The 25,787-nt window shown below is 46.2% G+C and overlaps 2 protein-coding genes across 5 annotated transcripts in view; both read right to left on the reverse strand.

The window, feature by feature from the left end:
• The window catches only part of MAPKAPK5 (MAPK activated protein kinase 5), a 26,770-nt gene extending 13,422 nt beyond the window's left edge, over positions 1 to 13,348 (reverse strand). For 2 of the 4 annotated variants that reach the window (XM_052795997.1, XM_052795996.1), the window contains exons 1-7: positions 13,198 to 13,348; positions 8,404 to 8,477; positions 7,028 to 7,103; positions 5,730 to 5,827; positions 4,125 to 4,233; positions 1,350 to 1,439; positions 668 to 763 (exon numbers count right to left, since the gene is read on the reverse strand). In XM_052795997.1, coding sequence (XP_052651957.1) covers positions 668 to 763; positions 1,350 to 1,439; positions 4,125 to 4,233; positions 5,730 to 5,827; positions 7,028 to 7,103; positions 8,404 to 8,477; positions 13,198 to 13,233 — 579 coding nt within the window. In that variant the 5' untranslated portion in view covers positions 13,234 to 13,348. Of the gene's footprint in view, positions 1 to 667; positions 764 to 1,349; positions 1,440 to 4,124; positions 4,234 to 5,729; positions 5,828 to 7,027; positions 7,104 to 8,403; positions 8,478 to 13,197 lie in introns of those variants that run through there. The other 2 variants (XM_052795998.1, XM_052795999.1) reach the window with 2 other exon arrangements.
• Positions 13,349 to 14,500: 1,152 nt separating this feature from the next.
• ALDH2 (aldehyde dehydrogenase 2 family member) lies at positions 14,501 to 25,030 on the reverse strand. Its single transcript, XM_052795474.1, has 13 exons — positions 24,847 to 25,030; positions 23,523 to 23,627; positions 21,996 to 22,136; positions 21,634 to 21,713; positions 20,957 to 21,068; positions 19,938 to 20,066; positions 19,325 to 19,438; positions 18,841 to 18,943; positions 17,933 to 18,117; positions 17,410 to 17,574; positions 16,938 to 17,095; positions 16,056 to 16,170; positions 14,501 to 15,077 (listed from the first exon to the last, which is right to left on the reverse strand). Exons 1-13 carry the CDS (start codon positions 24,976 to 24,978, stop codon positions 15,045 to 15,047), a joined length of 1,572 nt encoding a protein of 523 aa, XP_052651434.1. The 5' UTR covers positions 24,979 to 25,030; the 3' UTR covers positions 14,501 to 15,044.
• Between the last annotated feature and the right edge of the window lie 757 nt (positions 25,031 to 25,787).

Consider the following 25,787-nt stretch of genomic DNA (forward strand, 5'->3'; position numbering starts at 1 on the left):
CTCTGCAATTGCTCTTCCCAGTCATTAAAGGCTGCCGACATGCCCAGTACTGCAATTAAATATCTATCTGCAGTTTTCTTTTCATTTTCTTCAGGACTCCAACACAAAGCACAAAAGAAAGTGAAGAAAGCAGCACTACAAAAACCAGCTTGTCTGTAATTATAGATTATGTCTTAATGCATACTGACAAGGGGGCCAAGCCAAGGTGAACAGGTAACCCTCTGGCACTGCCCTCTTTTTAAGCAATTGCCTTTAGAGAACCTTTTTGTTTCAGCATTGTCCTTTTAAATGTAATCTTGAATGAGCCTGCACTGGAAGAAGGATTGCAAAGCAGGGACTTTTCCAAACCACTGCAGTTAAAGGCCCATTGTCAAAATCCTAGAGTAGTCTCACTGGTGGGAGTCGGGCCTGGGAGAGTCAGGAGGTATCAGCAATCAGTCAGTGCTAAGAACACAGTCTGGGAAGTTTGCTTCACGATGTCCTGCTGTAATCAATAGATCACTGTGGCACTGCATCTTGAAAGGTGGCTACTATACAATTACTCAAGATTCCTGCACCCAGAAGCCCTTAATAGGACAGCAAAGGCTTTTAAAATGATGTGGTTATGGAGGCACAGGCAATAAAGATCACAATTCCCCTTTAGCCCAGAGCCGTAATTGTTTGTTACCTGAGGTGCTACGTAATATGGAGTGAACTGTGGTGTCATCAAGTCACCTTGGTCTACTTTGGCAAATCCAAAGTCACACAATTTAACAGGTGCATCCTAAAACAAGGAGAACAGGCTTCATTACAAAATTTCATTGTATCAGCTTTTCTAATACATATTTCTCGCCTTCTACTCGTCTTTGCCACACATAGTCCCCTTGTATTTATACCCTTAACGTTCCACAAAGCAGCTAAAGAGTCATAAACTGATGTTTGAAACAAGCATTTTTGTTTTCCTGGATGCTCTGGGTCAAAAGCAGTCCTCCTCTCAGATTTGGAAAACACTAAGCACATTGTAGGGGGGACACTGCATACACAGGGTGGTTATGAGCAGAAGAAGCACCTATAATGCATGTCAGAACACCCTGATGACACCCAGGGAGGAAATGTGGCAGAGCAGGTCTCCTCAGCAAAGCAAGATGCTATGCTGAAGTGGAGAACCTGGCCCATATTTAACAGCAGCAGCACAGACAGCCTGTACTCCAAGCAGATCAGAGTATGGAAGAGCATGAAGCCAAAAAAGGTCATTAATTTTTGTCACCAAAACATTGCATTAATGTCCTTTTACAACTATTCTGAAAATCACCATTGAGCCATTTTACAGTATTCAGCAGTAAACAAAGAATACCAAGTCTTCATCTTACCAGAGAGTTATCCTTGAAGAGGAGATTCTCAGGCTTGAGGTCTCTATGTGCAATGTTTAGTGAGTGGCAATGCTGCAAAGCCAAAGCTATCTGAAAAAGGGCACAATAAATCAACTACAATTACAGAACAACTCCTTTAGCCTGGACAGTTATTTTAGCTTTAAAAAAGACATTGCCAACATAGCTTAGACCCCAAACATTTTCACTCCACTGGCGTACAATCCTGAGTTAAGACAAGCCTGGCCATACTGCGCCATAGCACAGTAAAGCGACGATGGGGAAGTGAAACCCACCAAGCTATGCAGTTTGCATTTCAGTCAGAGCAAACATAAAATAAAAGCTAAGTTGTACTGGGCTTCCCGACCATCTTAGTTTGACTAACTTAGAGCATTATTAGCCCCCCAGAAGTGAAACAGATCATGACAGCATCCTTTTATATGCTGTGCTAGGCCTACAAGGTCACTACACTTGCTTGCACGCTCTCCAGCAATTACATTTTGTTTAACAGTCAACAGTGAGATCTTGCTTCAATATTTCAGAGAATATTTTATTGCATTTGCTACTGACTTAAGAGTCAACATTCAGGCAGTTTTATTCTTTAATTCTTGATGGTACTGCCTGCAATTTACTCATTTCATGGGATATTGCACAGAAATGCATTACTTGATTCTTTCAAAGACAGCATTTTACACTGCTGTGGTTTAGAAACCTGTAACCCAGTCATGAAAGCTCTACAGACTGTACATTTGAAAGTTTAATTAATTTAAAGAAAAACAAAGCATAAATAAACAGCATTACTGAAACAAAAGTAAGGCAAAGCCACACGATCCTTATTTGAAAGTATTCCTATTGGCTTCTGTAGGATCCTACCCAAACACAGTACCCTGGGTGAAGCACCAAGTCCTTAGAAGACTGCAAATTACTGTGACAAGGGAACTTCAGTGTTAACTTAGCTCAGAAACAAATACAAACACATTCCCAGAGAACATGAAGTAGCTTTGTGACAAATTTTTAACTATTACTGGGTACAAGGAAATAAGACCTGTATTTCAAGACAGTGATGAAGAATCACTAGATGAAAGAATAAGACTTTAACATTGCTTTCAAACTTCATTTGTATAAACATTAAAGCAAAGAGTTATTTGGGACATGAATAACCCAAGCATACACACAGTCAGAATTCAATTCAAAGTCTTGTCTTTTAGCATAGTTTTAAAAGATTTTCCCAACATGTTAATCCTGGAGACAGCCTTGTAATGTCAAAATCAAACAGCCCAAAGGACATGAAAACAAACTGTCAAGAATAACTCTGTAGTTCCACCTAATTTCTTTGTTGGATGAAACCAAAAAGGTAAGAGCACAATTAGCATTTCATTAGAAACAAGTCAAAGCACAAGACGGAAAAGTAAGATTAAATGATTTGGCCCTCTTTTTTGCCTCAGTACCAAAAATTATCTCCCCAGCTTAGGGGGAAGCAAGTGATCAGGATATGGATATATTCATAAAGAGTCATGTCAATTTACAACAAATGCTGTAGTATCTTGTCTCATGTTTTCTTTCCTTTATTCACTGCAGTGATCACTGGTGTGGGAGCAGGACATTTACTGATTAGTATCTCCAGCATAGCCTCTCACCTACAGTTCATATATCTCGTTTGGAATGCCAATATAACCTCTGCAAGAAGCAAACGATGGCAATTCTGGCCCTTGGCTTCATGCCATGGTGCCAATTCCCATGCAGAAGAGCTCAGCCATTTTGACAGCAAGATCCTTCTGCCTTGTGGTTCCTTACAGCAACCTGCTGGTCCTCTGCTGTAGCTCCCTAGAAAGGCTACCACAACATACAGCTATACCATCTTTCCTGCAAGCCTCCCACTAATCCAAGCTTTCTGACTGGGTAGCACAAGTCATCCAACAGCTTGGAAGTAAAAGGGAACAAGTTCACCCCAGAACTGACAGGAACTGACACTGGGGATCCCCACATTGAATCCCATGGAGGCCCTTCTGCTTCATCATCCTGCCTACTCTAACAGGATATAAGCTAGTCACACCAGATGCACTGCTAAGCAACAAAGAGCCTGATGGACACCAAAACCTCTAGTAATAAATACCGTGGAGGCTATAAAACACAACATTGAACAGTGAGTTGCATAGAGAAATGGAGAGGGAAAAATGACATCAGAACGAACAGCACAGAAAACATGCACTATAGTGGTACATTCCTCTTGCTATCTTCCATGATAGGCAAGACTTCCATAAAACCAAATACAGAACCCAGCTTGAAAAGCACTGGCCCAGGACACATGTACATTATTGTCTGCTACTCTGCCCAAGAGGTGAGAGAAATGCCAAGTCTGTGTCATGGCCAAGAGCGATTCTCAAACTGGAGCTCAGGAGCCACGCGAGGTCTGGTGAGAGCCTGTGGACTGTTGGAGGTAACACTTCTACAACAACAGCGAGGGATACAGCAAGAAGACCGTGCAAGAAAAGAACTCTCTTTGGTGAAGTGTTCCGTAGACCAGGTTAGGAAAACCATTGCTAAGGACAGCAGAGACACCGGGGTGCCAACCCAGAAGAACTAGCCCACACCTTCAAATTCTTTGCTTCTATTAAAACTTTGGCATTGTCAGGTTATAACAAAGCAGGCAATGATCATCGGATCAGAACCGAGGATTATTTTAGCTTCCTTTTTTCCCACCCCCCCCACCCCAAGAAATTGTTAAATACTTTAGCCATTATCATTCATAGATTTGCTTATATATGGGTGTTAACTTGCCTGCTTTGTTACTTGGCTTGCTTGCTTCTCAGTAAAGTGCCGGTGCTGGCTGATTCTGTGAAATAGCTCTCCCCCTTCCATCATCTCCATTACAATTAGGAGCCGAGCCCTGTTCAAAAGCATTTCATTTTGTTATATTAAAAATAATCAAAAAATAACAGAATTTCTAAGCTAATAATGCATACTTCATATCTACTGACGCAGGCCAAAAGAGAGACATATACTTGCTTCTCCTACAGTTGTTAGAGCTATTTTGGTTCCGTAACTTTGCCTTTAAGCATATAAGCTGCAGGATTTTCTGGCTCCCAGCACAATCTGACTTGCTGATTGTCAGCCAGGAATCTACAGTTTGCTCTTCATGTTGGGCTCCCACATCCAGCTGGAACAAACACCATGGACATGTCTACATGGATGCATTCAGATACATGCAAGCTCCACCCATGCTTTCCACCAGCAAGCCAGTTTGGACCTGGAAGCCATTTAGACACATTGATGTATAACTCTGCCCTCAAAGAATAATACAGCAGGTAGAGTCTTGCATTAAACAGGCTAAACAGCTTCCAGGCTGGAGCTGGCTTAGAGCACAACATACACCTGTCTGCACCCATCCTTGCAGACATGCCAATCTGCCTAGCTGTCTGCCTAGGCGCTAAAGATGTTCACGGCAACATAGAAGCAGAAGGTTGAGGAATTATCTTTAATGCTTTTGAGTCTGGATATTCTACTGTACCTCATGATTTTAATTTACAGTTTTATTGCCGTAATTATGAAGGACAACAAATAAGAAGTGTGGAGATCAGGACTGCTAGATCCTCAAGAAACTAACTTCTAGTTCTTCTCGCCACACAGCAAAATCAGATACATCAGAGATTAAGACAAGTCTCAGCTCTTTAGTCCTCCCAGCTCCAATATTTTTTTTCTCAACTAATATCCAATTAGAAGACAACGTTTTTATCCCAAGCAATATTAATGTATGAAAAATAAGTCTGCTTCATGTTTTGCTGTGTTCATTTTAAGCAGGACAATGTATTGAGAGTTGACAGGGCAGAACCTAGTATTTTTAGAAACAATTTTTCTTCCTTTTTTTTTTTTTATTTAAATGAAGACTGGCACTCTGAATTTCCCCGTGGCTCACAGGCATCACCATCATATGAAAGGATCTCACTTAGGATTCTAGGTAGCAACAAAAGTCACAGCTCCAATCCTGCTTTAACAGTGCTTTGAAAGCAGAAGGAGGCTCAAAGGTTGCAATCAATTCAAGCTACTAAAGCAATATCAAAGCAGGACGGAAGCTAGAAGCTAATACGCTCTCTCGGACAATGCAGGTATCACAGACTGAATCAATGAAAAACCTAAGAAATGAAGATGTATTCAAAACCAGTAGTGAAGGATGCAAATTCATTTAAATATGCAAAGGTCTGGGCATTGACAGGGGAAAAAGTAAGCGTTGCTTAGTCTAAAGTATAAATATCATATCTGGAACCCCCTATAAATATTCATTTTGGTCACACTGTGATTAAAAAAAAAAAAAAAGCAAACTCCACTATACCTTGGCCTAAACATGGAAAGCAAGCTGTGGGAATGAATCACCCTATGTAATCTTACCTTGGGCTGGATTCATGTGGGAACTGCACACTGTTAGCATAAACTTCAATAATTTGAACAATATTTGGATGTGTTGCACACATCATGTGCAGACGTACCTTGAAGAGAAGGGAAGAAACGTTACTGTACACAGCGACACGCACTTGACCACTTCTGCTTCTCCCTCTGCCCTCAAGACTATGGCACACGCAAGCCCATGCGCTGCCAGCTATGCTCAGCACCAGTCACATCCAATTTAAAATTATTCAAAAAATAAGAAATGCCTACAAGCTTTTATATGAGTGACCAACAGCCATTACACTACTTAGACTGAGTAAGACGAAAAGGTCATACATTGCCAACCTATTTGTTACAGGCCATGGAATCAAACCCAGCAGAGTTCCAGAAAAAGCCCAATCTTTGATTTCTTTGGCTTTTTAAAATAAATTTAAAGCTAGAACTAGCTTTAAAGTAGCAATAGAGATACGATTGAAACTGAAAATTCATGAATAAAACCTGAAATTCCATAATGCAGCTTCTTTTATGGCCCGATGATCTAGCACTCACAACACGTGAAACCTCATCTCCTGTTCTGACTATCTGAAATAGGCACCTAAGGAATTTCCCCAGTTTAAAGCTACCTGGACTGCTAAATCAAGCCAAGGCTTGATGCTCTTTGTAAACAGATTATTTTTGCCTGGGAATTTTAAATGAGGATTTACTCAGTAACAAGAAATGGAAGTTGCCTAGACCTTGAGGACAATTAACACTGCTTTCACTTTTATGACAACTTCAATGACTGCCCATCATTTTCAATAGATTGACAGTTTGGTACCTTGGCATGCTCCTGCTAGCCACAGTAAGTCACAAACAGTATCAGTGAGCTTATTTAGTTTCTCATACACAGATAAACCCATACCATTTAGAGTGCAACTTGAAGCATTCTTGGCAATTCCGAGAGTAGTGACATCCAAGAGTGAGATGTATGGAAACAAAATTCATTCTAAACTATTCATGTTACATTACATGGGACATAGGGAGAACACCAGCTTTAAACTGCAGCTCTATAAATTACACTTGTACATATACAGCTAACATCTACAGCAAACTCAAAAGTTAGAAAGACCCTCTGTTTCACCCACCACCTCATCCTATAGAAACTGAGCACAGCAAGGCTAGAGGATCAAACCCAAGGAATCTTGCCTAGCAAGATCTGCAGAACACATGGTTCAGTTTTTTTTAAACCATTGCAACAATTCACCAAAAGGGCAAGACTTTGCGGTGTATCAGAAGGCAGACAGTATAAACAGGAACTATACCTCATTTCTAGCTTTTGGACGATCAAGAAGAATTTTCAGTGCAAAGCGTTCTTGAGAGGATTTTTTCACGCAGACTCTGGTATTACAGCAATAAAATTATTCAGTCAGCAAGAATGTTAAAGAGACACTTCAAGCAATTGATCTGTAGTTACGAGTTTGCTCTCCACGCTGGAATGAACAAGAATGCCCGCAATCTGGAATATACAGGGCACCTGTCACCACGTCCCAGCTTGAAAGCCTCAGTTTTCAGCCTTCCACAACAATCAAACACATTATGTAGAAACACCTCACACCAAGTTATATTTTCAGCAATGCAGAAGTACTTCAGAGCAATGGCTAACTGCAGACAAGGAGAACGCACTCTATACATTCAGCCTGAAGAGACACTTTTGATGAAAAAACCCAAACCACACAGTGGCAGCCTGAACACCTCCAATGGAGGGTGTAGTCTGCAACAAATAAAGTGTTTCTGAATGGAAATACTTGTTTTGGCAAGGCCACCAACTGTGCTGCACCGTTTTTTTTCTCTCTTTCCCCCATTTAACATTAACAATTGAACTGCGTCAGAGGTAAGGGCCTACATATTAACAGGCAGCTAAAAGAATAAAGCACAAAGGGATATTTTAATATAATCAGAGGCAACACAGCAACACAAAATGGATGAGGAGAAACCAACTGCCTGGACAGGAAGATAAATGGTGGCAAGAGACAATTGCCTTGTCAAGCGCCCAGAAACAGAGAGGTGCAGACATTTGTTTTCTAGTGCTTGTGCACAAATTCCCGCTCCCAAAAGGGAGAGTGCTTGTTGAAAAAGGAATATATGTTTTGCTTTACAGAAAGCATCCAGTTCCTGCAGGGGTTAGAAATTCGTGACGGGCAAGTCTGGTTTGAGATGCAGAGCTCATGGCACTATCTGCTTTGGTCTCACATGATGATCTGAAAAAATAGCTGGTAAAAATAGCTAACGGGCATGCAGTGCTGATGCCCCAAATGATGATACCGTAGACGGGAGCAGCAACCTTTGCACTGCACTGACACTAGTATCAAAAGGACAAAGGTGTTTGAGGACAATTTTCTGCTGCCAGTGTTTCACAACCGACTCCTGTTCCCGCTTTGCTTCAGGAATACGGCAGTGAGACGGGACAAGGCAGAGAGGTGAGGAGAGTTTTTACTTCAAACATACCCCATAAAACACAATACCTTGCTTGCACATGAGCTACGACCCCCATGGAGTAGACACATTTATTTGTTTATAAAGAGAGTCTTCCACACATCACATCACTCTGCTGTTATCACACTCAAAATACATACTCACTTCTCCACAGTTAATGGAACAGGTTGAGATTACATACAAATCCGCAGGTGTATTGTCTTACCTAACAGGACCACTGATCCCAGCTCCCAGCTTCTGAGTCCAATTAATGTTGTACTCCTCTAAAATGGAGGTCTCCTGTTCAAGAAGAAGCAGGGGGAGGGGAAAGAGAGTGTAAAAAAAAAAAATTACTACATCCCTTCCAAAAAAAAACCAGCTCAGCAGACCTGATTTGCAAGATACCTGAGCAGAGAAAAGAGCCTACTTTGGAGTTTTGCTTCGCCTAGGAAAATTAAACATAAATACAAATGCTCACATAATAATATATCTCAGTTTAAAATTATTTCTGTGCAGCTGAGACTGCTCACCCTGGCATTTTGAAACAGGATTATTGAGAACAGTAAATGGGATCTCACGCCTTTAATACAGAAAGCATACCAAGGGCACTTCCCCCCAACTCTTAAATCCAGCTTCCTACCTAGAAATAATCAATCACAATTGAACACAAAGGCCTAATTTCAGCATTATTATGTATTTTTGGTCATATGGTACAATGGAAAATGATTTTGCTGCTTTCTTAGGGTTTTCAAACCTTTGTAATCATTATACTGTAAATTAAACCCTGCATGACTAGTTTTGGCTTGTCTGATAATGAACCAGGCTCATGTTTATAATCCTTTTGTCCAAATCCATATAAGCAGGGTTTGGTTTTGTTATGACACAGCTTGGGTGTTATCATGCTTAAACATGTCACAAGGCGGGATGTAAACGTAGCGTTGGCGCGCAGCATTTTGATTAATGCTGCTGCCATGTGCTGTTACACAGATGGTGATCTAACAACAGAGCAGGGCTGAACAGTGGAAAGGTTGTGTGCAAACTCAAGTCACTGAGTAATACACACCATAAAATTCTGCCTTTGTTCTTTTATGAACATTGCTACCTATGTTCAGGTTCATCTTTCAAAAAGCCATGCTTTCTGATAAATTGCGAGAAAAGGAGCTGGTAACAAAAGCTAGCATCAGAGAAGCTTAAGCAAGCAGGTAAAATACTTCCCAAATACACTGCAAGCAAATAGAAGAGTCTACTGCTTGCAAAGCAACTTTATTCTGATCAGATTTGCCCCTTCTGTTAACTTCCATTCAAAACCTGCAGCATTTCAGGATTCACTCATGCTACAAATCACGAGAAAACTGAGAACAACTAAGGGATTGAAAATGGCAGTCCCTAACCTGGGATCATTGGCCTCTGCTGCAATAGTCGTGGATGAACACTATTGCCAGGCTGGAGCCAGCCCTCATGCCACATGGATTGAAAACAAAGCAAGAAAGGAAAGCTGATATTTAAGGTGAGATTTGAAGGGATTAGATTGTGTTAAAAGGCAGTTTTTCCTTTCATATCTGTCTTTTGCACTGTCTGGAGTGGGTATCACATAAATCATAAATGACTAGCGTGAGAGACGTAAAGGAAAATGTTAAAGTTAACTTTGAACTGGAGGTTTTATGAAGGGTTTTAAAAGAAAGCGGAAGAGCAGCATAGTGGATCAGACATGGTTTGTTGTTTTCAAGTAGAAGCACAAATAAACTTTCTTATCAATTTAACTCACATAAATTTCACTTGTGAGAAGCATATTAGGGAAAAGCTAATTTAATTTCCTTGATATTCAGATACAGATAATTGAAGGCATCATAGGTGGAATGAAAACACAATTTTAGAAGAGCGTTAATGAGCAGAGAAAGGGTTTCTCTGAACTGAGGAGTACCTCCTCAGAACATGCTTTCAAAATCACGCTTAGTGTTTAAGTTGTGAAGTCAAACCACTGAAATGGAGAAGCAAACGCCAAAGTACTCTGGAGCACCAGCGTGATTAAGTGACTACAATCCTTCGTTATTTTTTATAGCACTTTGAAGTCTGCTGCTCCTGTTCCAAAACCGAAGAAGGGCCTGCCTGCCCCAAAACTTACCTAACCCTTTCAACTGCACACATTGGTCTAAAAAAGAGATACTGTCTCCACATACAAGCCCAGTCTTGACTAAACAGTTCCTGCTATCTGCTGCCACTTCTGTGATGGCACAGAGACCATTTGCTTCATTTCAGCTGAGTAAGTGGAACAGAGGAGCTGATTAGGAATCGGAAAGTCTGTGATCTATGAATCAAATGAAGTGAGAATAAGATCTGATAGTTCTTAACTCCTGAAGGACAAGTTCAACAACTACAAATAAGTCTACTTTTAATAAAAATGTGTTTCCTCTTTCATATTCTGCATATTTACCATTGTTTTAACTAAAAAAGCCAACATTTTTGTTTTCTGCATTTTCATTTGGATTCCAATCTTCATTCCAAAGCAGCTTTAAAACTTAGAAGTAAAAATGAATAATCTAGTGATCCAGAAACACTATTCACCATTTCCTAATGATATGAAATACAGTATTTGAGAACTTTACTGTCCATCAATGTACAGAATTGCTTACATCTCCTAGTTCAGAAACAGGAGCTCCAAATCTACCACCAAGACTACGTAGCTGCAAATCAACACAAGTTCATAACATTCAAACAGCATTAAATATTTAAAATGTACAGATATAAAAATGCCCTCTGAAAATATCCAAATCTACTTCAACGGGTAAGACTAAATGCCTTGCCTCTTAATTTAGATTAACGTACTGTGGATGCAGGCAGCAGAGGTTACGGTATCCTGTACTTAGCTCCACATCTGGAGAATAAACTGCCTTACAGTAGCACTGCTGCACAGCACTGAACTTGTAGACCGGCTGACAGGTCAGCTGGAACTAATCTGCTGCGGCTGGGAACAGAGGAGGCAGAGTGCCGGAGAGAGCGCTTTCAAAAAAAATCTGCAGTGGTGCAATTTCTTACAGTAAACTTTTTTGCTCCTACTGTTAAAGGAACTTTAACCTTCTGATCACTCCTTACATTAATTTCCAGTGGGCAAAGGGAATAAACAAATCTGAAATGTATTCAATTACAAAAAAGTTTCACACAAACTTTAAGAGTTGAGTTCTCTTCAATAGCACAATTCCCTTTCAGCAAGCTCAGGGTATCTAAAACAACGGTTTGAGCACCCTCCCATGCAGAGTCAGCAGTCTGGGATGCTAACAGCCTGGAAAGACAGGACGCTCAGATTTCTCCCAGCTTGGTCTTCAGCAAGCTGCTTTCAGACAGGGTTAGACGTGCATCAGGACTGCTCGGGGGAAAGCTCAGGCGCTTCTCAGTTTCCACTGAATACCAATGGGAGAATGTTTGAAATAAGGTACTTCAAGAATAAGGCATACTCACTACAGTCAATTAAAAGTATACAGACTGCTTCTTGGACAAAGTCCACATAGTCAACAAGTGACATGCCGACAACCAGTGTAACTCCACCTCCACTGCTCCAACACACAGCCTCTCAACTTCAGCTAGTTTGCCTTAAACAACGATCACTATCTTGAACCACAGACCTTAAACCTGCAGACGCAGGTGAAAACCAATCAAACTTGAAAAATAACCAAGCATTTGAGAAGCAGAGAAATCAGCGTAATATATAAAAGTACTAAATTAAGTTTTAGATTCAGACAATGCCTATGATGCAAAAGATTTGCCCAGAATCTGTTCTCGGTCAGAATCCCTCCAAACGGAGAGGGGCAGGAGGCAGATGCAGACTGTCCCCACACTTACACAACGGCTTCGGAGTTTCTGTTCTGTTTTTAACCCCCAAGAGCTCTGATGTAGATCTTTACCTTCACATGAAATACCACAGAAATACTTGAATAATGTTCTTTCTGAAAGCCTTCTGGTCAGCTACTTCACCTGCACTGTGCCAAGATGATAACGAAGCAGGAAGAGACAACATACAACTTCAATACTTGATCTCGTAGTTTAATTACAATCTGGGTTCCCTGAACACAGTGCTTAGACTTCCTTCTACTTGGGCTTTTTTCGTTCAAAAGGCAAGACCCACATATCTTAAATCAATTCAGATTTCAACACCACAAGTCTGTGGTGCTACTTCTCTTGCATTGATTTTTGTCCCCAATGAGCTTTGTAAAGACAAATCCCACCGTGGCAGACAGCAGGGCTAAGGAAAGGCAGCAAATGCCAATACATGGGATCTTTTTACCTACATCCTTAAGGAATTCATTCATCTTATTTCAATAAGTATTTACGAAGGCATACAGAATCCGTGACAGCCAACGCTCTGCACAAGGTAAAGAGCCTGCAGAGAGTCTTTAAAACATTGTTTTATTGTCACTTTATCTCAAAGGGGTTTCCCCAGCTTCTTCAGGAAATCCGCTCAGCCAGGTCACAGAAGGATTCACCACTCAATGCTAAGCTCACACACTGATTCTCGCCATAAAAAAAGAAATCCTGAATCTGTTCAGCTCCTCCACCACCACTTGAAACACAAACATCCCACACGCCAGATTTGTTTTCATGACAGCATCCGAACACGAACTCGGGAGACGGATCGAGGCAACGGCATTGCCTCCGCAGCCGGGGACTGCTCTGCGGCAGAGACCCCAGCTCCCCGCCGCCCCGAGTAGCCACGGTTCTGCTCCCCGCAGTCTCAGCCTCTCAACACCGATCGCCCAAGGCCGGATCCCCTGGAAGCCGCCTGCCTGCACGTCCTGTGTCCCCTGCCCGGTCTCTGGCGCTCCACACCGAAGCGCTGCGGGTGACGAACCCGAAGGCAGCCGGGCTCCGGCGGAAGGGCAGCGAGGAGCAGGGCCGCAGCCGTAAGAGCAGCGGGGGGGACGGGGACCCGCCGGGCCCTTCCCGGGGCTGGCCACCTCCCCTCGCAGGGCAGGGGACGAGGCGGGGGCCGGCGACGGGGCGACCCCGACGGCCGCTGCCTCCTGCCTACCTTGATCATCTTGTCCATCTCGTGATCCTCCGACATCCTCCCGCGGGGCTACGGGCGGCTTGGGGCGGGGGGGGGGGGGGGGGGGGGGGGGGGGCGCGGCGGGAGCCGCCGGCCCGTCCCCAGCGAGGGACAGCAGGGGCCGAAGGCCGGCGAGGCAGAAAGGAGGGAGGGCGGCGAGGGGGCCGGGGGCGCTGGGCCGCGCTAGGCAACGGGCAGCCCCGGAGGAGCCTTTGTGCCACCGCCGCACCGCCTCATCCCCGGCCGGGCGGGCCGGGGGGGTGGGAGGTGGGGGACGGGGACCCCGCGCGGAGGCGGGGGAAGCACCGCGGGGAGGGTGCGGGCGGACCCAGAGCCGCCGCTCAGCCCGGGAGACGCCGCCGCCGAGGCGCCGCCGCCGCCCGCGCCGCCCGGGAGCCAGGCATTGCCGGCACCCTGAGCCGGGCACACCCGCCGGGCGGCGCGTCCCGCCGCGGCCCTACCGCCCCCGCCGCGCCCAGCGCGGGAGGCCAGCCCGCGCCCCCCACCTCCTCCTCGCTCCCACCGGGGAATTTTAGGAGCCTCCGCCACTGCGGTGGCGCGGTTTACAGGCGGCCGCCGCCACCCCTAAATACACGACGTCGCCATCAAGGCCCCCGCGGGGCCTTCGAGCCGCCGGGTGCCTTCTAGTGACGTGTAAGACGGGGCGGGGGCAGTGCCTGCCAGAGGGGCGGAGCGAAGCCGTGCGCTCCGGCCCCGCCCCGTGGGCGGCAGGCCCCGCCCCCTGCCGGGAGAGCCGCGAGAGGGGGCGGGGCAGCGCGAAGGCTCGCGAGATCTCGGGGCGCGAGCGGCCCCCGCCGCCTTGAGGGGTCAGCGCCGCCTTTTGCCGCCTGACGGGAGGGGCGGGAAGGCGGAGAAGGCGCTCTCAGCCTTCGCCTTGTACCCTCCGCTCGTGAAGGGGATCGTCTCCCCCTCTTAGCACACCTGCCCTCCGGCGCAGGACTTACTCTAATGACTACACCATAAAGGTGTCTCCCACCGCAGCCCCAACACTCACTGAGGCACGGATCACCTACCCCCCCCCGGTGGTTTGTTGTTCTGGTGCGGTCAGCTCTTCTGCTTGCTTTGCTGGGGACAGTTATCAGATGCAGGGCTTCCTCTAACGTTAAGGCAGTACGGGGAAAGCGGGCTGTGCAGAAAGTCAGCGAAAACCTTAAAAACCGCTTGAGGCAGTGGGTAATCGATGTGTGGAAGAAAATACAAATTTGTGCCTGTACTTGAGCTCCTGCTTAGCTCGCTGACACAAACTGCTCCCACAAAGGTAGGGTTAACTTCACGAGGACAAGAACGTTTATTGCAAGTAGATACAAGGAGAGGAGGTGGGAGCAACGGAGAACAAACTTTCACCTCACAGATTCACACTGAGAGGTTGCTCTCCTGCTCGGTTAGACAACCGAGTCTCGGTTCACTTGGCTTACAGAAGAGGGACGTATGCATTTGGTGTATATGACAAGGAGTAGGTATAGAGTTAGCTGTGTAAGCCAACAAAGAATTATTATAAAACCTACTGCAGACTAGACAAGCATTTAAATGACTTCCTGAAAAAGCATATTCATCAGATACACACACAACAAGAGTACACCCATGTAATGCATTAGTACTCAATTGACTGTATTTGGTATTTTAAAAAGATAAAGCCAAGTAACATCTTTTAACAAAAGGTCGTTCAGGCACCTTCTAAAGAGACATTTCTTAATGCAGAGTTAAGTATTTTCCATCTAAGTTTTGTGTGTGTTAAGAAGAGGTTTCCTTGCTTCGTATCTCATGAAGCGGCACAGGTGTTTCCAAATGCATGGAGAGGCTGCTGTCCTTTAGGAGTTTTTCTGTGGAATTTTGATTGTCACCTAGAAAAAAAAAAGAAAAGTCACAAGTTATTTTCCTGGAGACAGTGTTCAGTTATATTCACTTGAAGGCCAAGAGGCAGCAGCATCCTGCAGAAGAGAACCAGAACCAGAGGACAGCACATCCCAGTCAGCAGGCAGTGACTGGGATCACCTTGGTCTGGAGACCCATCTGGAAGGCTCAAAGAGAGGGGGAAACTCGAAGGCTGGGTCACAGCATCTCTCCAGAGATGCCACTTCTCCTTGAGAGGTGGGAGCAGGCACAGTTGTTTGTTCTCACCTGGAGCTCTTGTACCAAATCAGCGCCTCACCAGTCACAAGCTGGAGGCCCTCAACCGTTACGCACTTGTAACTTGGGCTAACCACCTCTGCCCAAGAGCTCTGTCACCCTTTAGACATTGCAGCTGCAAGCAGACAGTGTGATAGCCCTTCTGCCTTCTCTTACAGGAAATTACTCAGCCTGCGGTGACGGGATTGCCTAACACCAGGAACCTTGGTCTCGCACATGGACCTGAGGCCATATCAGAGTGGCATTAAGTACTAGTGGTCACTGCTCAGATTCCCCCTCTTGAGCGATGAGTGCCACTGTTCATCTGCCAGTTTGTACCTGCAGAAGCTTCTGCCCAACAGGCATGCACCCCCAGCATATGCTCTTTCTGTTCACAAAATAAACTCACAGAGAAGTCTATACACTTACATTCTTTACAGTCAGAAACAGCTAAACAGTGCCAAGTGGTGCAGGCCATTGGTAATCTGTTAGGTCACATATCCTTGTTTTCCTCAGCAGTTTAAAACACTTTCTGTTTTAAATACAGTTAAATGGAGTTGTGTCTGCAGTCACTTCAGAAGTGCAGCTCCAATTTTGTTTCAAGCATTAGCAAGAAGAATTGCAACTCTCAGGCCAGCCTATATCAACAGGCACAAATACAATTTGGAGCTATGGCAGAGGGTTGGGAAGGCCTTGGATACAGGGATACTCACATTTTTCACCTCTACATATGCCTCCAGACCATATTCTCCCAGCTCTCGCCCATTCCCAGAAGCTTTGTAGCCACCAAATGGAGCTTGTGCACCAAACACGTCATAGCAGTTTATCCTGAAATGGAAACCAAGAATTAAGCACCTGTAGTTTCAGAACTGCTTAATGGAAGAGGCCTTGTGCAGCAAAGGGACATGTCAGCTGTTTACAACAGAGGGACAGCTGAATTTCTAGGCAGGATTTCTCTCTTTGTCAGTTCTCTCAGCCAACAGAATTAATCAATACTGAAACCTTATCCTCATGAACCAGGAAACAGAACATCATGAAATCAGTTCACATCTCTCATTATCACAGGACCAAACATCCAAGTTGCCACCCACACCTCCTTCAGAGGACAGATGTCAAAAGCACCTCCTTGTTCACTCACTGCCATCAAAAAAAGATAGCAAGATACTGATCTCCAAAATCTCATGCTAGAACAGTAAACTGGTGTTGAAGCACTGACTTTGGCATAGTCTTCAACACAGCCTCCGGACACAGAGAAACATCCGCTGCAGCAGCCAAGACAGCACAGACGTGCTTGGTGATCTAATCACTGCTGGCACTCAGAGCCCTGCAGCAGTTGCTGTCATTGCCACCTGCAGTCCTGGATTTCTCTTCCCCCAACCCATTCCTTAATTCACAGTGGGAGCACGGAAGCTTAATGTACCTAAATTTTACCAACAGTTAGCATTACAACTGAAGGTCTGACATTATGTTCAGTGAAGTACACGTAAAGTTGGATCCAAAGTAGAGACAGGCTCTCGAAGAGCAAGCTTAATGAGAAATGGCAGCACGCAAGAAAGCTTCTAGCAGTTTAGGGAGAAGGAGGTGTCGAGGCTCACCAAACTGTTCCAGCTCGCAGGCCGTGTGACACATAGTTTGCTTTGTCAAGATCCTTTGTAAAAACTGCTGCTGCTAGGCCGTACTTGGAGTCATTTGCTCTCTCAATGACTTCCTCAATTGTTTTGAATTTCAGAATCTGCATGACTGGCCCAAATATCTGCAAAATCCAAACACAGCATGTGAAAATCTGTGTAAATTGATCATGGGGGAGGCTGTGGTTGATGCTGGAGTTAGGTATGTATGTATGGTGGAAGTCACACAGGACACGAAATTCAAAGTATCACTTCCTGTATTAAGAAAAGCCCAGGATGTCATCTGGAGGGAAGTTTAATGTGGTAACTTTCTAAGAAGCGTCGAGTTTTGCAGTTCATGAACATCCAGTGCTTGTAGACCTGTGTTTTTTTGCATCAGAGAGGGCAAAATGATGGAGAAGTGAGAAGCTGACAGACAGAAAGGCACTGCAGGTCTCACCTCCTCTCTGGCAATCGTCATGTTGTCCTGCACATCGCCAAAGACAGTTGGCTGGATGAAATAGCCTCTGTCTGCAGCGGGGTTGCCACCACACAGCAGTTTGGCTCCTTCACGCTTCCCAGTACTAATGTAACCGAGGATCTTCTTAAACTGCTCTTCATCTACCTAAGAGCCATGAGGACAGACAAATCAGCTTCACCTTTACTGGGGGTAAAAAAAGATTCGACTACAACCTGCTGTGCATGCGACTGTGCTCTAGCAATTCCTCATTTCAACAGACTGCCAAGCCAGCTTCAAAGGGAGATGATAATTTTTAAATGCCAGCATCGAGTGGAGGTTTTGGAATCATCAGAACGGTTAATTAACTTCTCCCTCCTGCACAAGCAAGGAGATAATGGGCACAGTTCAAAGTAGATTAATCAAGAGACCAAAAGATACATTTCATTCTAATCTACTAATGCGCAATGACTCAAGACTGGGACTATTTCATGAGATAACAGTTCAGGACATTTCCTGCTCTTACCTGAGGCCCCTGTTCAGTTTTAAAGTCAAATGGGTTTCCAACCACCCTGGACTTGGCCTTCTCAACACTCCTCTCCACAAACTCATGATATATATCTTCCTGGACATATGTTCGGGATCCAGCACAGCAGCACTGCCCTTGGTTGAAGAAGAGGGCAAAATGGGCTTGATCCACAGCCCAGTCCACTAAGATTGGGGAGAGGAGAGAAAACAAATAAGCAAATAAAACCAACCAGAGTCAGTAAGTGACTTCTTCTGAAGGACTATCATGCAGACTGCTGGAGTATCAGTGATACAAAGTCCTTTCTGTTGACAGGCATTTTCCATGCTTTGGTAGGGCAGAAGTTCCATACAGATTTAATTAGTATGAGGGACTACTAAAGCACCCCATACTAGAGAAAAAAATCTAATCTGAGGCAGATTACAGTTCTCATTTGAAATTATCAGGTATTAAGGACAAGTTATTTTAGATCTAGAAGAATTTCCTTCCTTACTGCCATATAAAAGCATGTGTGTTGGCTCATCAAGACCAAAAATGAGTCTATATGCAAGCGATGAGGGAACCAGAACTTCCTAAGACTAGAAAAGAGCGGTATGCACTAAGAGAAAGAGAAAGAAATGAAAACAAAAATGGAACTAAGACTGAAGGAAGATACTGAAACGATTCTCCTTTGTTGATAACTGAACTTCTTCACAGCACTGAGAAAGAAGTGGGAGTGAAGAGGTGCTGATACACAAATACGGCAGCTACAGCAGGAGGCAAGGAGACTTCACTGGGTGAGAACAGCCAGGTGGTGTCAGAGCTGGAGACTCATACAACACAGGAGAGGTTTCCTTTCCCCTCCAGCTCTGCTTGCAGAAAGCCAGTGTAAAAGGTACAGATCAAATATTACGCTAGCAGGTGCTTACTGTCTGCATCAGACATGATTATATTTGGACTCTTTCCTCCAAGCTCCAGTGTCACCCTCTTTAGGTTACTCTCTGCTGCAGCCTTCTGGATCAGATGCCCAACCTGCATCATAAGAAGAACAGGTATTAGGAATTAAATCCTACATATAGCAACACCTAGCAGGGCGGCTTGTTTTAGATCTCAGTCAGCAGTTTAATAATAATCCCTTCATTGTCAGGGCTTTAAGGGAACAACTGAAGTCTGCCCAGAGTTTCACCTCTAGTAGGAAGCAGCTCAAGGGAAACAATAGTAAGTATTCTAGAGAAAGCACCTAAGAAGAATCTTATGTAAAGTAAAAGTAAATGTCACATCCTGAAGTCAGCTGTGTTTTTTAAAAAGAAGCATAGAAGGCAAGGCACCTCCAGTATTTTATATAGAAAAGGTGTAACAGCAATGAGATATTCTCTGTATCCCAAGGGCTTAAAAGTTAAGGTACTCCCTTACCTCCGTGGAGCCAGTGAAGGCCACTTTATCTACATCCATGTGAGAAGAGATGGCAGCCCCTGCAGTGGGCCCATAGCCGGGGATGATGTTCACCACGCCTGGTGGGAATCCAGCCTGCCGGTTCACAGCAGGAGAGCACAACGTTATTCCTTCTATGATCAAGGATTTCACCTACCCTCATCTGTTATTAGTGCTTCAGTAGGCCTCCCAAGAAGAACAGAGCCTTTTCTATTTCACTTTAATTTCCCAGGTCTTTAGTTTTAAGGTACAGTTTGCAACAACCAGGACAACTCCTCTACCCACCCCACATCCTAAGCATAGTTTGGAGCTATGTATGTTAGCTTTCTAATCACCCTATAGTTTATTTAACTGAACCTCAAAGAGTCCTTCCCTAATCAAGATTTATGTCCTCTGCATAAGCATTTGTAAGGAACAAGGGGTTTTTTTGCCAAATCAAATGCTAAGATACCCAAGACAATCCAATTTCTTCGGATCAGACAGCCCTTCTCTGTTCCTGTCACTTGCCCTCCACAGCTCACCAGTTTGGCTGTACCACACTGCGCTCCAGCAGTGACAGCGAGACAGCCGATGCAAACCCAGCCTTTTCACTCACCTCTTTGATCAGGTTAGCCACATAGAGAGCACTCAGGGGGGTTTGCTCCGCCACTTTCATCACGACCACATTCCCAGTCGCCAGGGCAGGCCCCAGTTTCCACGCTTGCATCAACAGCGGGAAGTTCCACTGAAAAACAAGGAGGTATTTGCTGGTCTGAACTTGAAAGTTTCCGATTAATCAGTAAGTAACCAGTGAGCTTCATTCAAACCAGCTGCAGCACCTACAGAAGCAGTCTTTGATCTTTCCCTAGCTGCTCTTCAACGTTTGGCTCCTTTTCAAACACTGTCTTCTGCTTGTCCAGGAAAACTGTACTCTGAAGTGTGAGGCCTCTCAGTACCACTGCAAAACCCCAACTTTTTTTGGAATTAATCTTTACTGTCACTTCAGCCATTAAACGATCTTTTGAGGCATTTTGAAAGAAAGCCTCTTTGTAACGACAGGGCAGCACACGCAGACTGGTGAGGCGTTTACATTCAGTTCTTGCTCAATGCAAATATGAAAAACATGCAAGTACAGTACGCAACAAGCAGAATCTGGCTACTCCTATAAAGAGGTAACACTATCCACGGATCGTTGTATAAATATAGCTTTGTTGTTGACAAACCACCTTGCTACGCTTGCTACCAGTCACCAAGATAAGATCACGTACATAAAGCTAAATTTTGCATGCTAGCTCTGTATTTCCTCATCACAGAGAATTTTGGTTTTAATGCTGGGTAGTAGTTTAAACTTAATTGTCGTTCTGAGCCAGATAACTCCTACAGAGGGGTTTAAATTCTTTTTTTTTTTTTTAATCAGCAGATACAAAGTAAATCTTACTCAGAGCCCATGAAATCAGGTAGTTCTATACTGCCAGAGCAAAGCACCAGCCCTCCCAGCTGGTGCAAGCATAACTTTCTTTACCACTGGAAGGAAGCAGTTGTTAACAGCAGCTAATAACTTGCATTTTAAGACAACTCTTCACGGTAACACTGCATTCTTGAAATGCTACAGAACTACTGATACATTTTACTCACCGGGATTATCTGCCCACAAACTCCCACTGGCTCATGTCTTGTGTAACAGAAGAAGTCTCCATCTAACGGGATGGTTTTGCCATGGAATTTATCAGACCAGCCTGCAAAGTATCTAGCAACAATAAAGTTTTGGTCACTGAATTTAAAATAACAAGTCTCCTGTCAATAGAAAACAAGACAGACTTCCTCCAGCTATTTGCTTGCCTCCCTTCTTCAGTCACTTCATAAAACACATACCAATACAAATATTTCCCAAACAGGTGATTTTAACAATGGACAGTAAATACAAACATTTGTCTCTCCTGCCTTTGCCAGCACTTTGCATAACATAAATTCTGTCATTCCCGTGCTGTAACACAGATCACCTCCAGTAGTGTGAGTCCTGTATATAGCAAGAGAGAAACATAGATGTAACAAAAATCCTTTGGAAAGTCACAGGAATTACAGCCTCATTCTTAGCAAAAAATAAAATTAGAGGAAAACAGGGTGTCTGACACCCTGCTATGGGCCGAATGAAACCAACAGGTCAGATCCAGCCCTGTCACCCACAACACTTGAATCAGAGGCATCTGCTCTCTGCACCTGCAGAGGTTCAGCTACCACGGGCCAGCTGAGCACAAGCGTGAAGCGTGAAGCATGAAGAGTTACTGCGCTGTCACCGTTCCCTCCACACCTACCTGAGACATTTGACTACCATGTCCAAATCCACCAGGTAGGAGATGGAGTACGGTTTGCCATTATCCAGAGTCTCCAGCGCCTACGAAAGACAATGAGATTGCCTGAAGAGCGAGGTGGGGAGAGTCACGCATATAGATTTAGATTCGAATCTCAGTTTGCAGTTTGGATCTGTTCTGCCTGTTGGCGTTTTTGCTTTCAGCTTCCCAAAACTACTTATCCATCCTTTTTAGCACTCTCTCACAGTTTTAGCTGTGGCTAAAGTCCCCATCACACCCGACGGGCACAAACCACCATCTCTGCCTCTCTCTCCCCACAGTTAGGGATCACAGCAGACAGCTCAGCCACAGAGCGTGATACGCACCGCCAGGTAAGCCCGGTCCCTCTCGATCAGGTCAGCAAGACGATTCAGCAGCTTCCCGCGATAAGAAGCATCCATCCTCCTCCAAGGCGAGCCCAGCTGGAAAGCTGCCTTGGCTGCCTTAATGGCCTTGTCCACATCTGCCTGCAGAGGAGTCCAGGTAAGAGTGTGAGAAAGGAGTAACCAGCTCCTACTCACTCTCAAAATACAGCTGAAGCCCTCCCTGCTCTCTAGGAGAAAACAGCCTTCAGCCAGATGGCACAAGTGGCTGCTAGTGCCAGCCTTTTTGGGGGCAAGAACTTGCAACCTTGACAGCTGCCTCAGTGCAAGACACTCATTGGTCCCAGGGCAGGGGAGCGCACGGGCTGCAGCCCCTGGGCCACTTGCCCCACAAGCATCAACCTGAGCAGCGCTGTACAGCAGCACAGCCTCAGCACAAACACTGCTGCTGGACCAGCTGCAGCTTTCTCACCCAATCTGCATCTGTGGGGAAGAGGGAGCAGAAGTGGCAGTGAAACAGATGGGTGCAACAGCTGTGCAGCCACCACCACCACCTGTGCTTACGCTCTCTTATTTCAGCTATGCGGAGTGCAAATATTGTCAAGTTATTTCTGCGATGTCATCTGCTGGGTTAATATTTGCATCCTAGAGCAAGGCATGGCAAAAGCTCTAGAAGTGTGCTTTTGACACTCTTTCAGGACTTGATTTCGCCAGCAGAGTCTAAAGGAGTTTTTTCCTTGATCAGATATCTCTAATCCATCATTTTGTCCTGTCAGGGCATTAACTGGTTTCTACTCAGTTCTCTGTTCTGGCTTGCTGTAATGGTCTCGCCAGGACAAGCCACTCTACCACGGACAAGCAACCAACAAAGGGTTTCCCTCACTCACCCCTCCCTTGGGGAACACAAACAAATTTCCAGACTGTAGGAAGAACCCAGAATTGCTGGGAAACACCACCTCAGCGCTGCCACAGACTTCTGGAGGGCTTTGCCTGAGGCATGGGATGATTACATGACTCTATTCCCCACTGTCTCTTTTTCTTTTTTTAATTTCCTAGGGCTGGGGACGGTCTCCCACTGCATGTGTACAGCAGAAAGGGGCTGTTCAGGTGAATCCTGACCTTTCGTCTCCTCTGCTATCGTGGCTCTGGATCACACCGCCAGCACAGCACCCATGGGACCGCAAAGGCACCTGCCTTCATCCCTGCTTGCCCCAGCAACCTCCACGCACGACTGCTCCCCAACCTCCCAACTCAGGCTCCACTGCGCACCACATCTATTCCTCTCCACCCTTCCCAGTCCCGGCTTGGCACTGGTAAGAGGCAAAGCCAGAGGGTTTTTGCTGAAAGCAGCACTCGGGGAAGAAAACAAGCAGCACTTGACATGGTATTTGTATAGGTCAGACACTTATTACTGCAAACGCAGCACTTGGCGGAGCTGCCTCGGTGAGAGATGAGTTAGTGTCTTCCTCTGCAATCCCTGTGTATCTGCTCCCGTGGAAAACAAACCGATCTCATGAAGAGAACATTTACCTTATCGCCCTCAGCAACCTGGCAGATAACTTCTCCTGTTGCTGGATTGATAGAAGGGAAGGTTTTCTTACTGACTGCATCATGCCATTCGTTATTTATGAAAATCTGCAACGAATAAAGCAAAGCACTATTAATGCTTACAGCCAGACCTAGGTGAAATCAGTAAGAGCTTTAGTTGTTTGATGGCACCTTAGCAGGCTGTTTAATTAAAAAGGACCCAACTTGTGCAGGCTCCAGATCTGCACCAATATGAAGGAGATATTTTAGCCTAAAAGCACACAGCAAAAGATGCAGCCTCAAGTTAATAAAAAGAATTCACGTCTCAGCAAACAGCACGTGAATTGGAAGTGGTTCCCTGTCTCAGTAGGTCCCTGCAAGACCTGGAAGCCTGGCTGGAGCTGCGCAGGGGCACCGGGAGGCTCAGGAGAATGAAGTGGGAAAACGCTTCAGGCATGGGTGATACAGTTGATTTCATACACAGCACTAGAGTTTTTGCAGCACTTCCCCGATTAAGCAATTTCGGGCTCCCCATGTACCGCTGTGAAACAGAACCAGGTGCCAACAGCAGCTCTTCACCAACTCTTTCTTTCTCAGTAAAGGGGAATTTGTTTTTTCAGGTCTGTGGCAAGACTGTCAGTGCAAAGATCGTGGCGCTTGCCAAGAACTTGCCGAACGCTCAGCCAACCGAGCCGAGGGCCTTGTCGCGGCCGCTGGGAAGGACTGGCTCGGCGGCCTGGGAGAGGAAGGCCAGCCCCCCACCAGCACCTCGCACAGATGGTGGGACCATGTTTTCCTCAAGCCGCTGAGCAAGGAGCACAGGGACTAATCTATGCAGACAACCAGCATCGAACCAGCACTTTCCCCTCCCTCCGCATGCCCCCTCGCGTAGTTTTCTCCTTAGGTTGTTTGCACCGGCGGCAGCGGTTAGCCGAGACAGCCGCGGGGATCGGGATAAAGCCCCATCGATCGGAGCGGGACACACACCTTGTCCCTCACACCAGCTGCTGCACCCGGCGTTCATCTTTTCCAAGACGATTTCCTGCAAGGCAAGGCTTTGGGCCCAAATGTCCGGCTGCTCCGGCGCCTGCCCGGCTCTGCGTTAAACCGGGGTGTCCCCAGCCCCAGCCACCACCCCGGCGGACCGCACAACCCCCCCCGCCCCGGGCCGCGGCCGAGCCGGGAAGCCCCAGGGCCCCCGTCCCAGCCCAGCTCGCTCCCGGGGAAGCCACCGCAGCCGCCAACCGGGGCTGCCCGCGGGCAGCGGCCGGGACGCGCTCACCCGCCGCGGGGACGCGGCCGGCTCCGGCCCCCGGCGCGGCCCTACCTTGTTGCAGGCGATATCGGGACGGGGGTTGGGCGCCGGGATGGCGGAGGAGGCGGCGGCGGCCGAGAAGGGCGAACCGAGCCGGGCCGGGCCGCGGCAGAGCCGAGAAACGCGAACCGCCGCCCGCAACATGCTGCGCTGAGCCGGGCCGGGCAGCGGGCGCGGCCCCCCGTTCTCCGGGGCGGCTCCGCACCGCCCCCCGCACCGCCCCCGCTCCGCCTCGGCACGGCCCGGCTCCGGGGAGGGGGGGGAGCCCAGCTAGGCCGGGTCCGGCACGGCTGGGCTGGGTTCTGTCCGCATCAGCACGGCCCGAATGGAAGCGGCTTGGCACAGCTCGGTTCGGCTCGGCTCGGGTCTGGTTGAGCTCGGTTCGGGCAGCGCAGTTTGGCTCAGCTGGGCTCAGCTAGGTCCCGTTCGGATCAGCACAGCATGGCTCAGCTGGGCACAGCTCAAGTTCATCCCCATGCGGGTCGGCTCAAGCCCAGCTCAAGTTCAAATCACATTGGCACGCTTGGTTTGGTGCACCGGTGGTGCCTCATCGGTGTCCGGCACCGGCACTGTCCCTGTCCGTGCCCAGGGAACTTTGCATAGGCAACGAGAAAGGCAGAGGAAAACCAGAAACGTCTCTGTTGTGCTGGTTAGTTTTTCGGGGAAGGTGGTGTGATGAGGTAAACGGTTGGGGATCCCTGGTTACCTGGACATGCTGCCCTTGGGGAGCACACAGAAATCTAAAAAAGAAACTACTGGGTACCGGAGAAGAGGAACAAAGCCAGCAAAGTACTTTCACAACAGGAATATTGCTTGGTGCATGCAAATGAGAGGCTTTGTAAAATCGCTCCCAACAATGACTAAAGGCCTTTTCTTTGTTTGCTTAAGATACCTTGTGCAACTTCAGTGTGCCAAAGGGCAGATTCACTTGCAGGGAACAGAGATGTTCTCAA

Source organism: Harpia harpyja, chromosome 9, assembly GCF_026419915.1.
Source record: "Harpia harpyja isolate bHarHar1 chromosome 9, bHarHar1 primary haplotype, whole genome shotgun sequence".
NCBI classification, from domain to species: Eukaryota; Metazoa; Chordata; class Aves; order Accipitriformes; family Accipitridae; genus Harpia; species Harpia harpyja.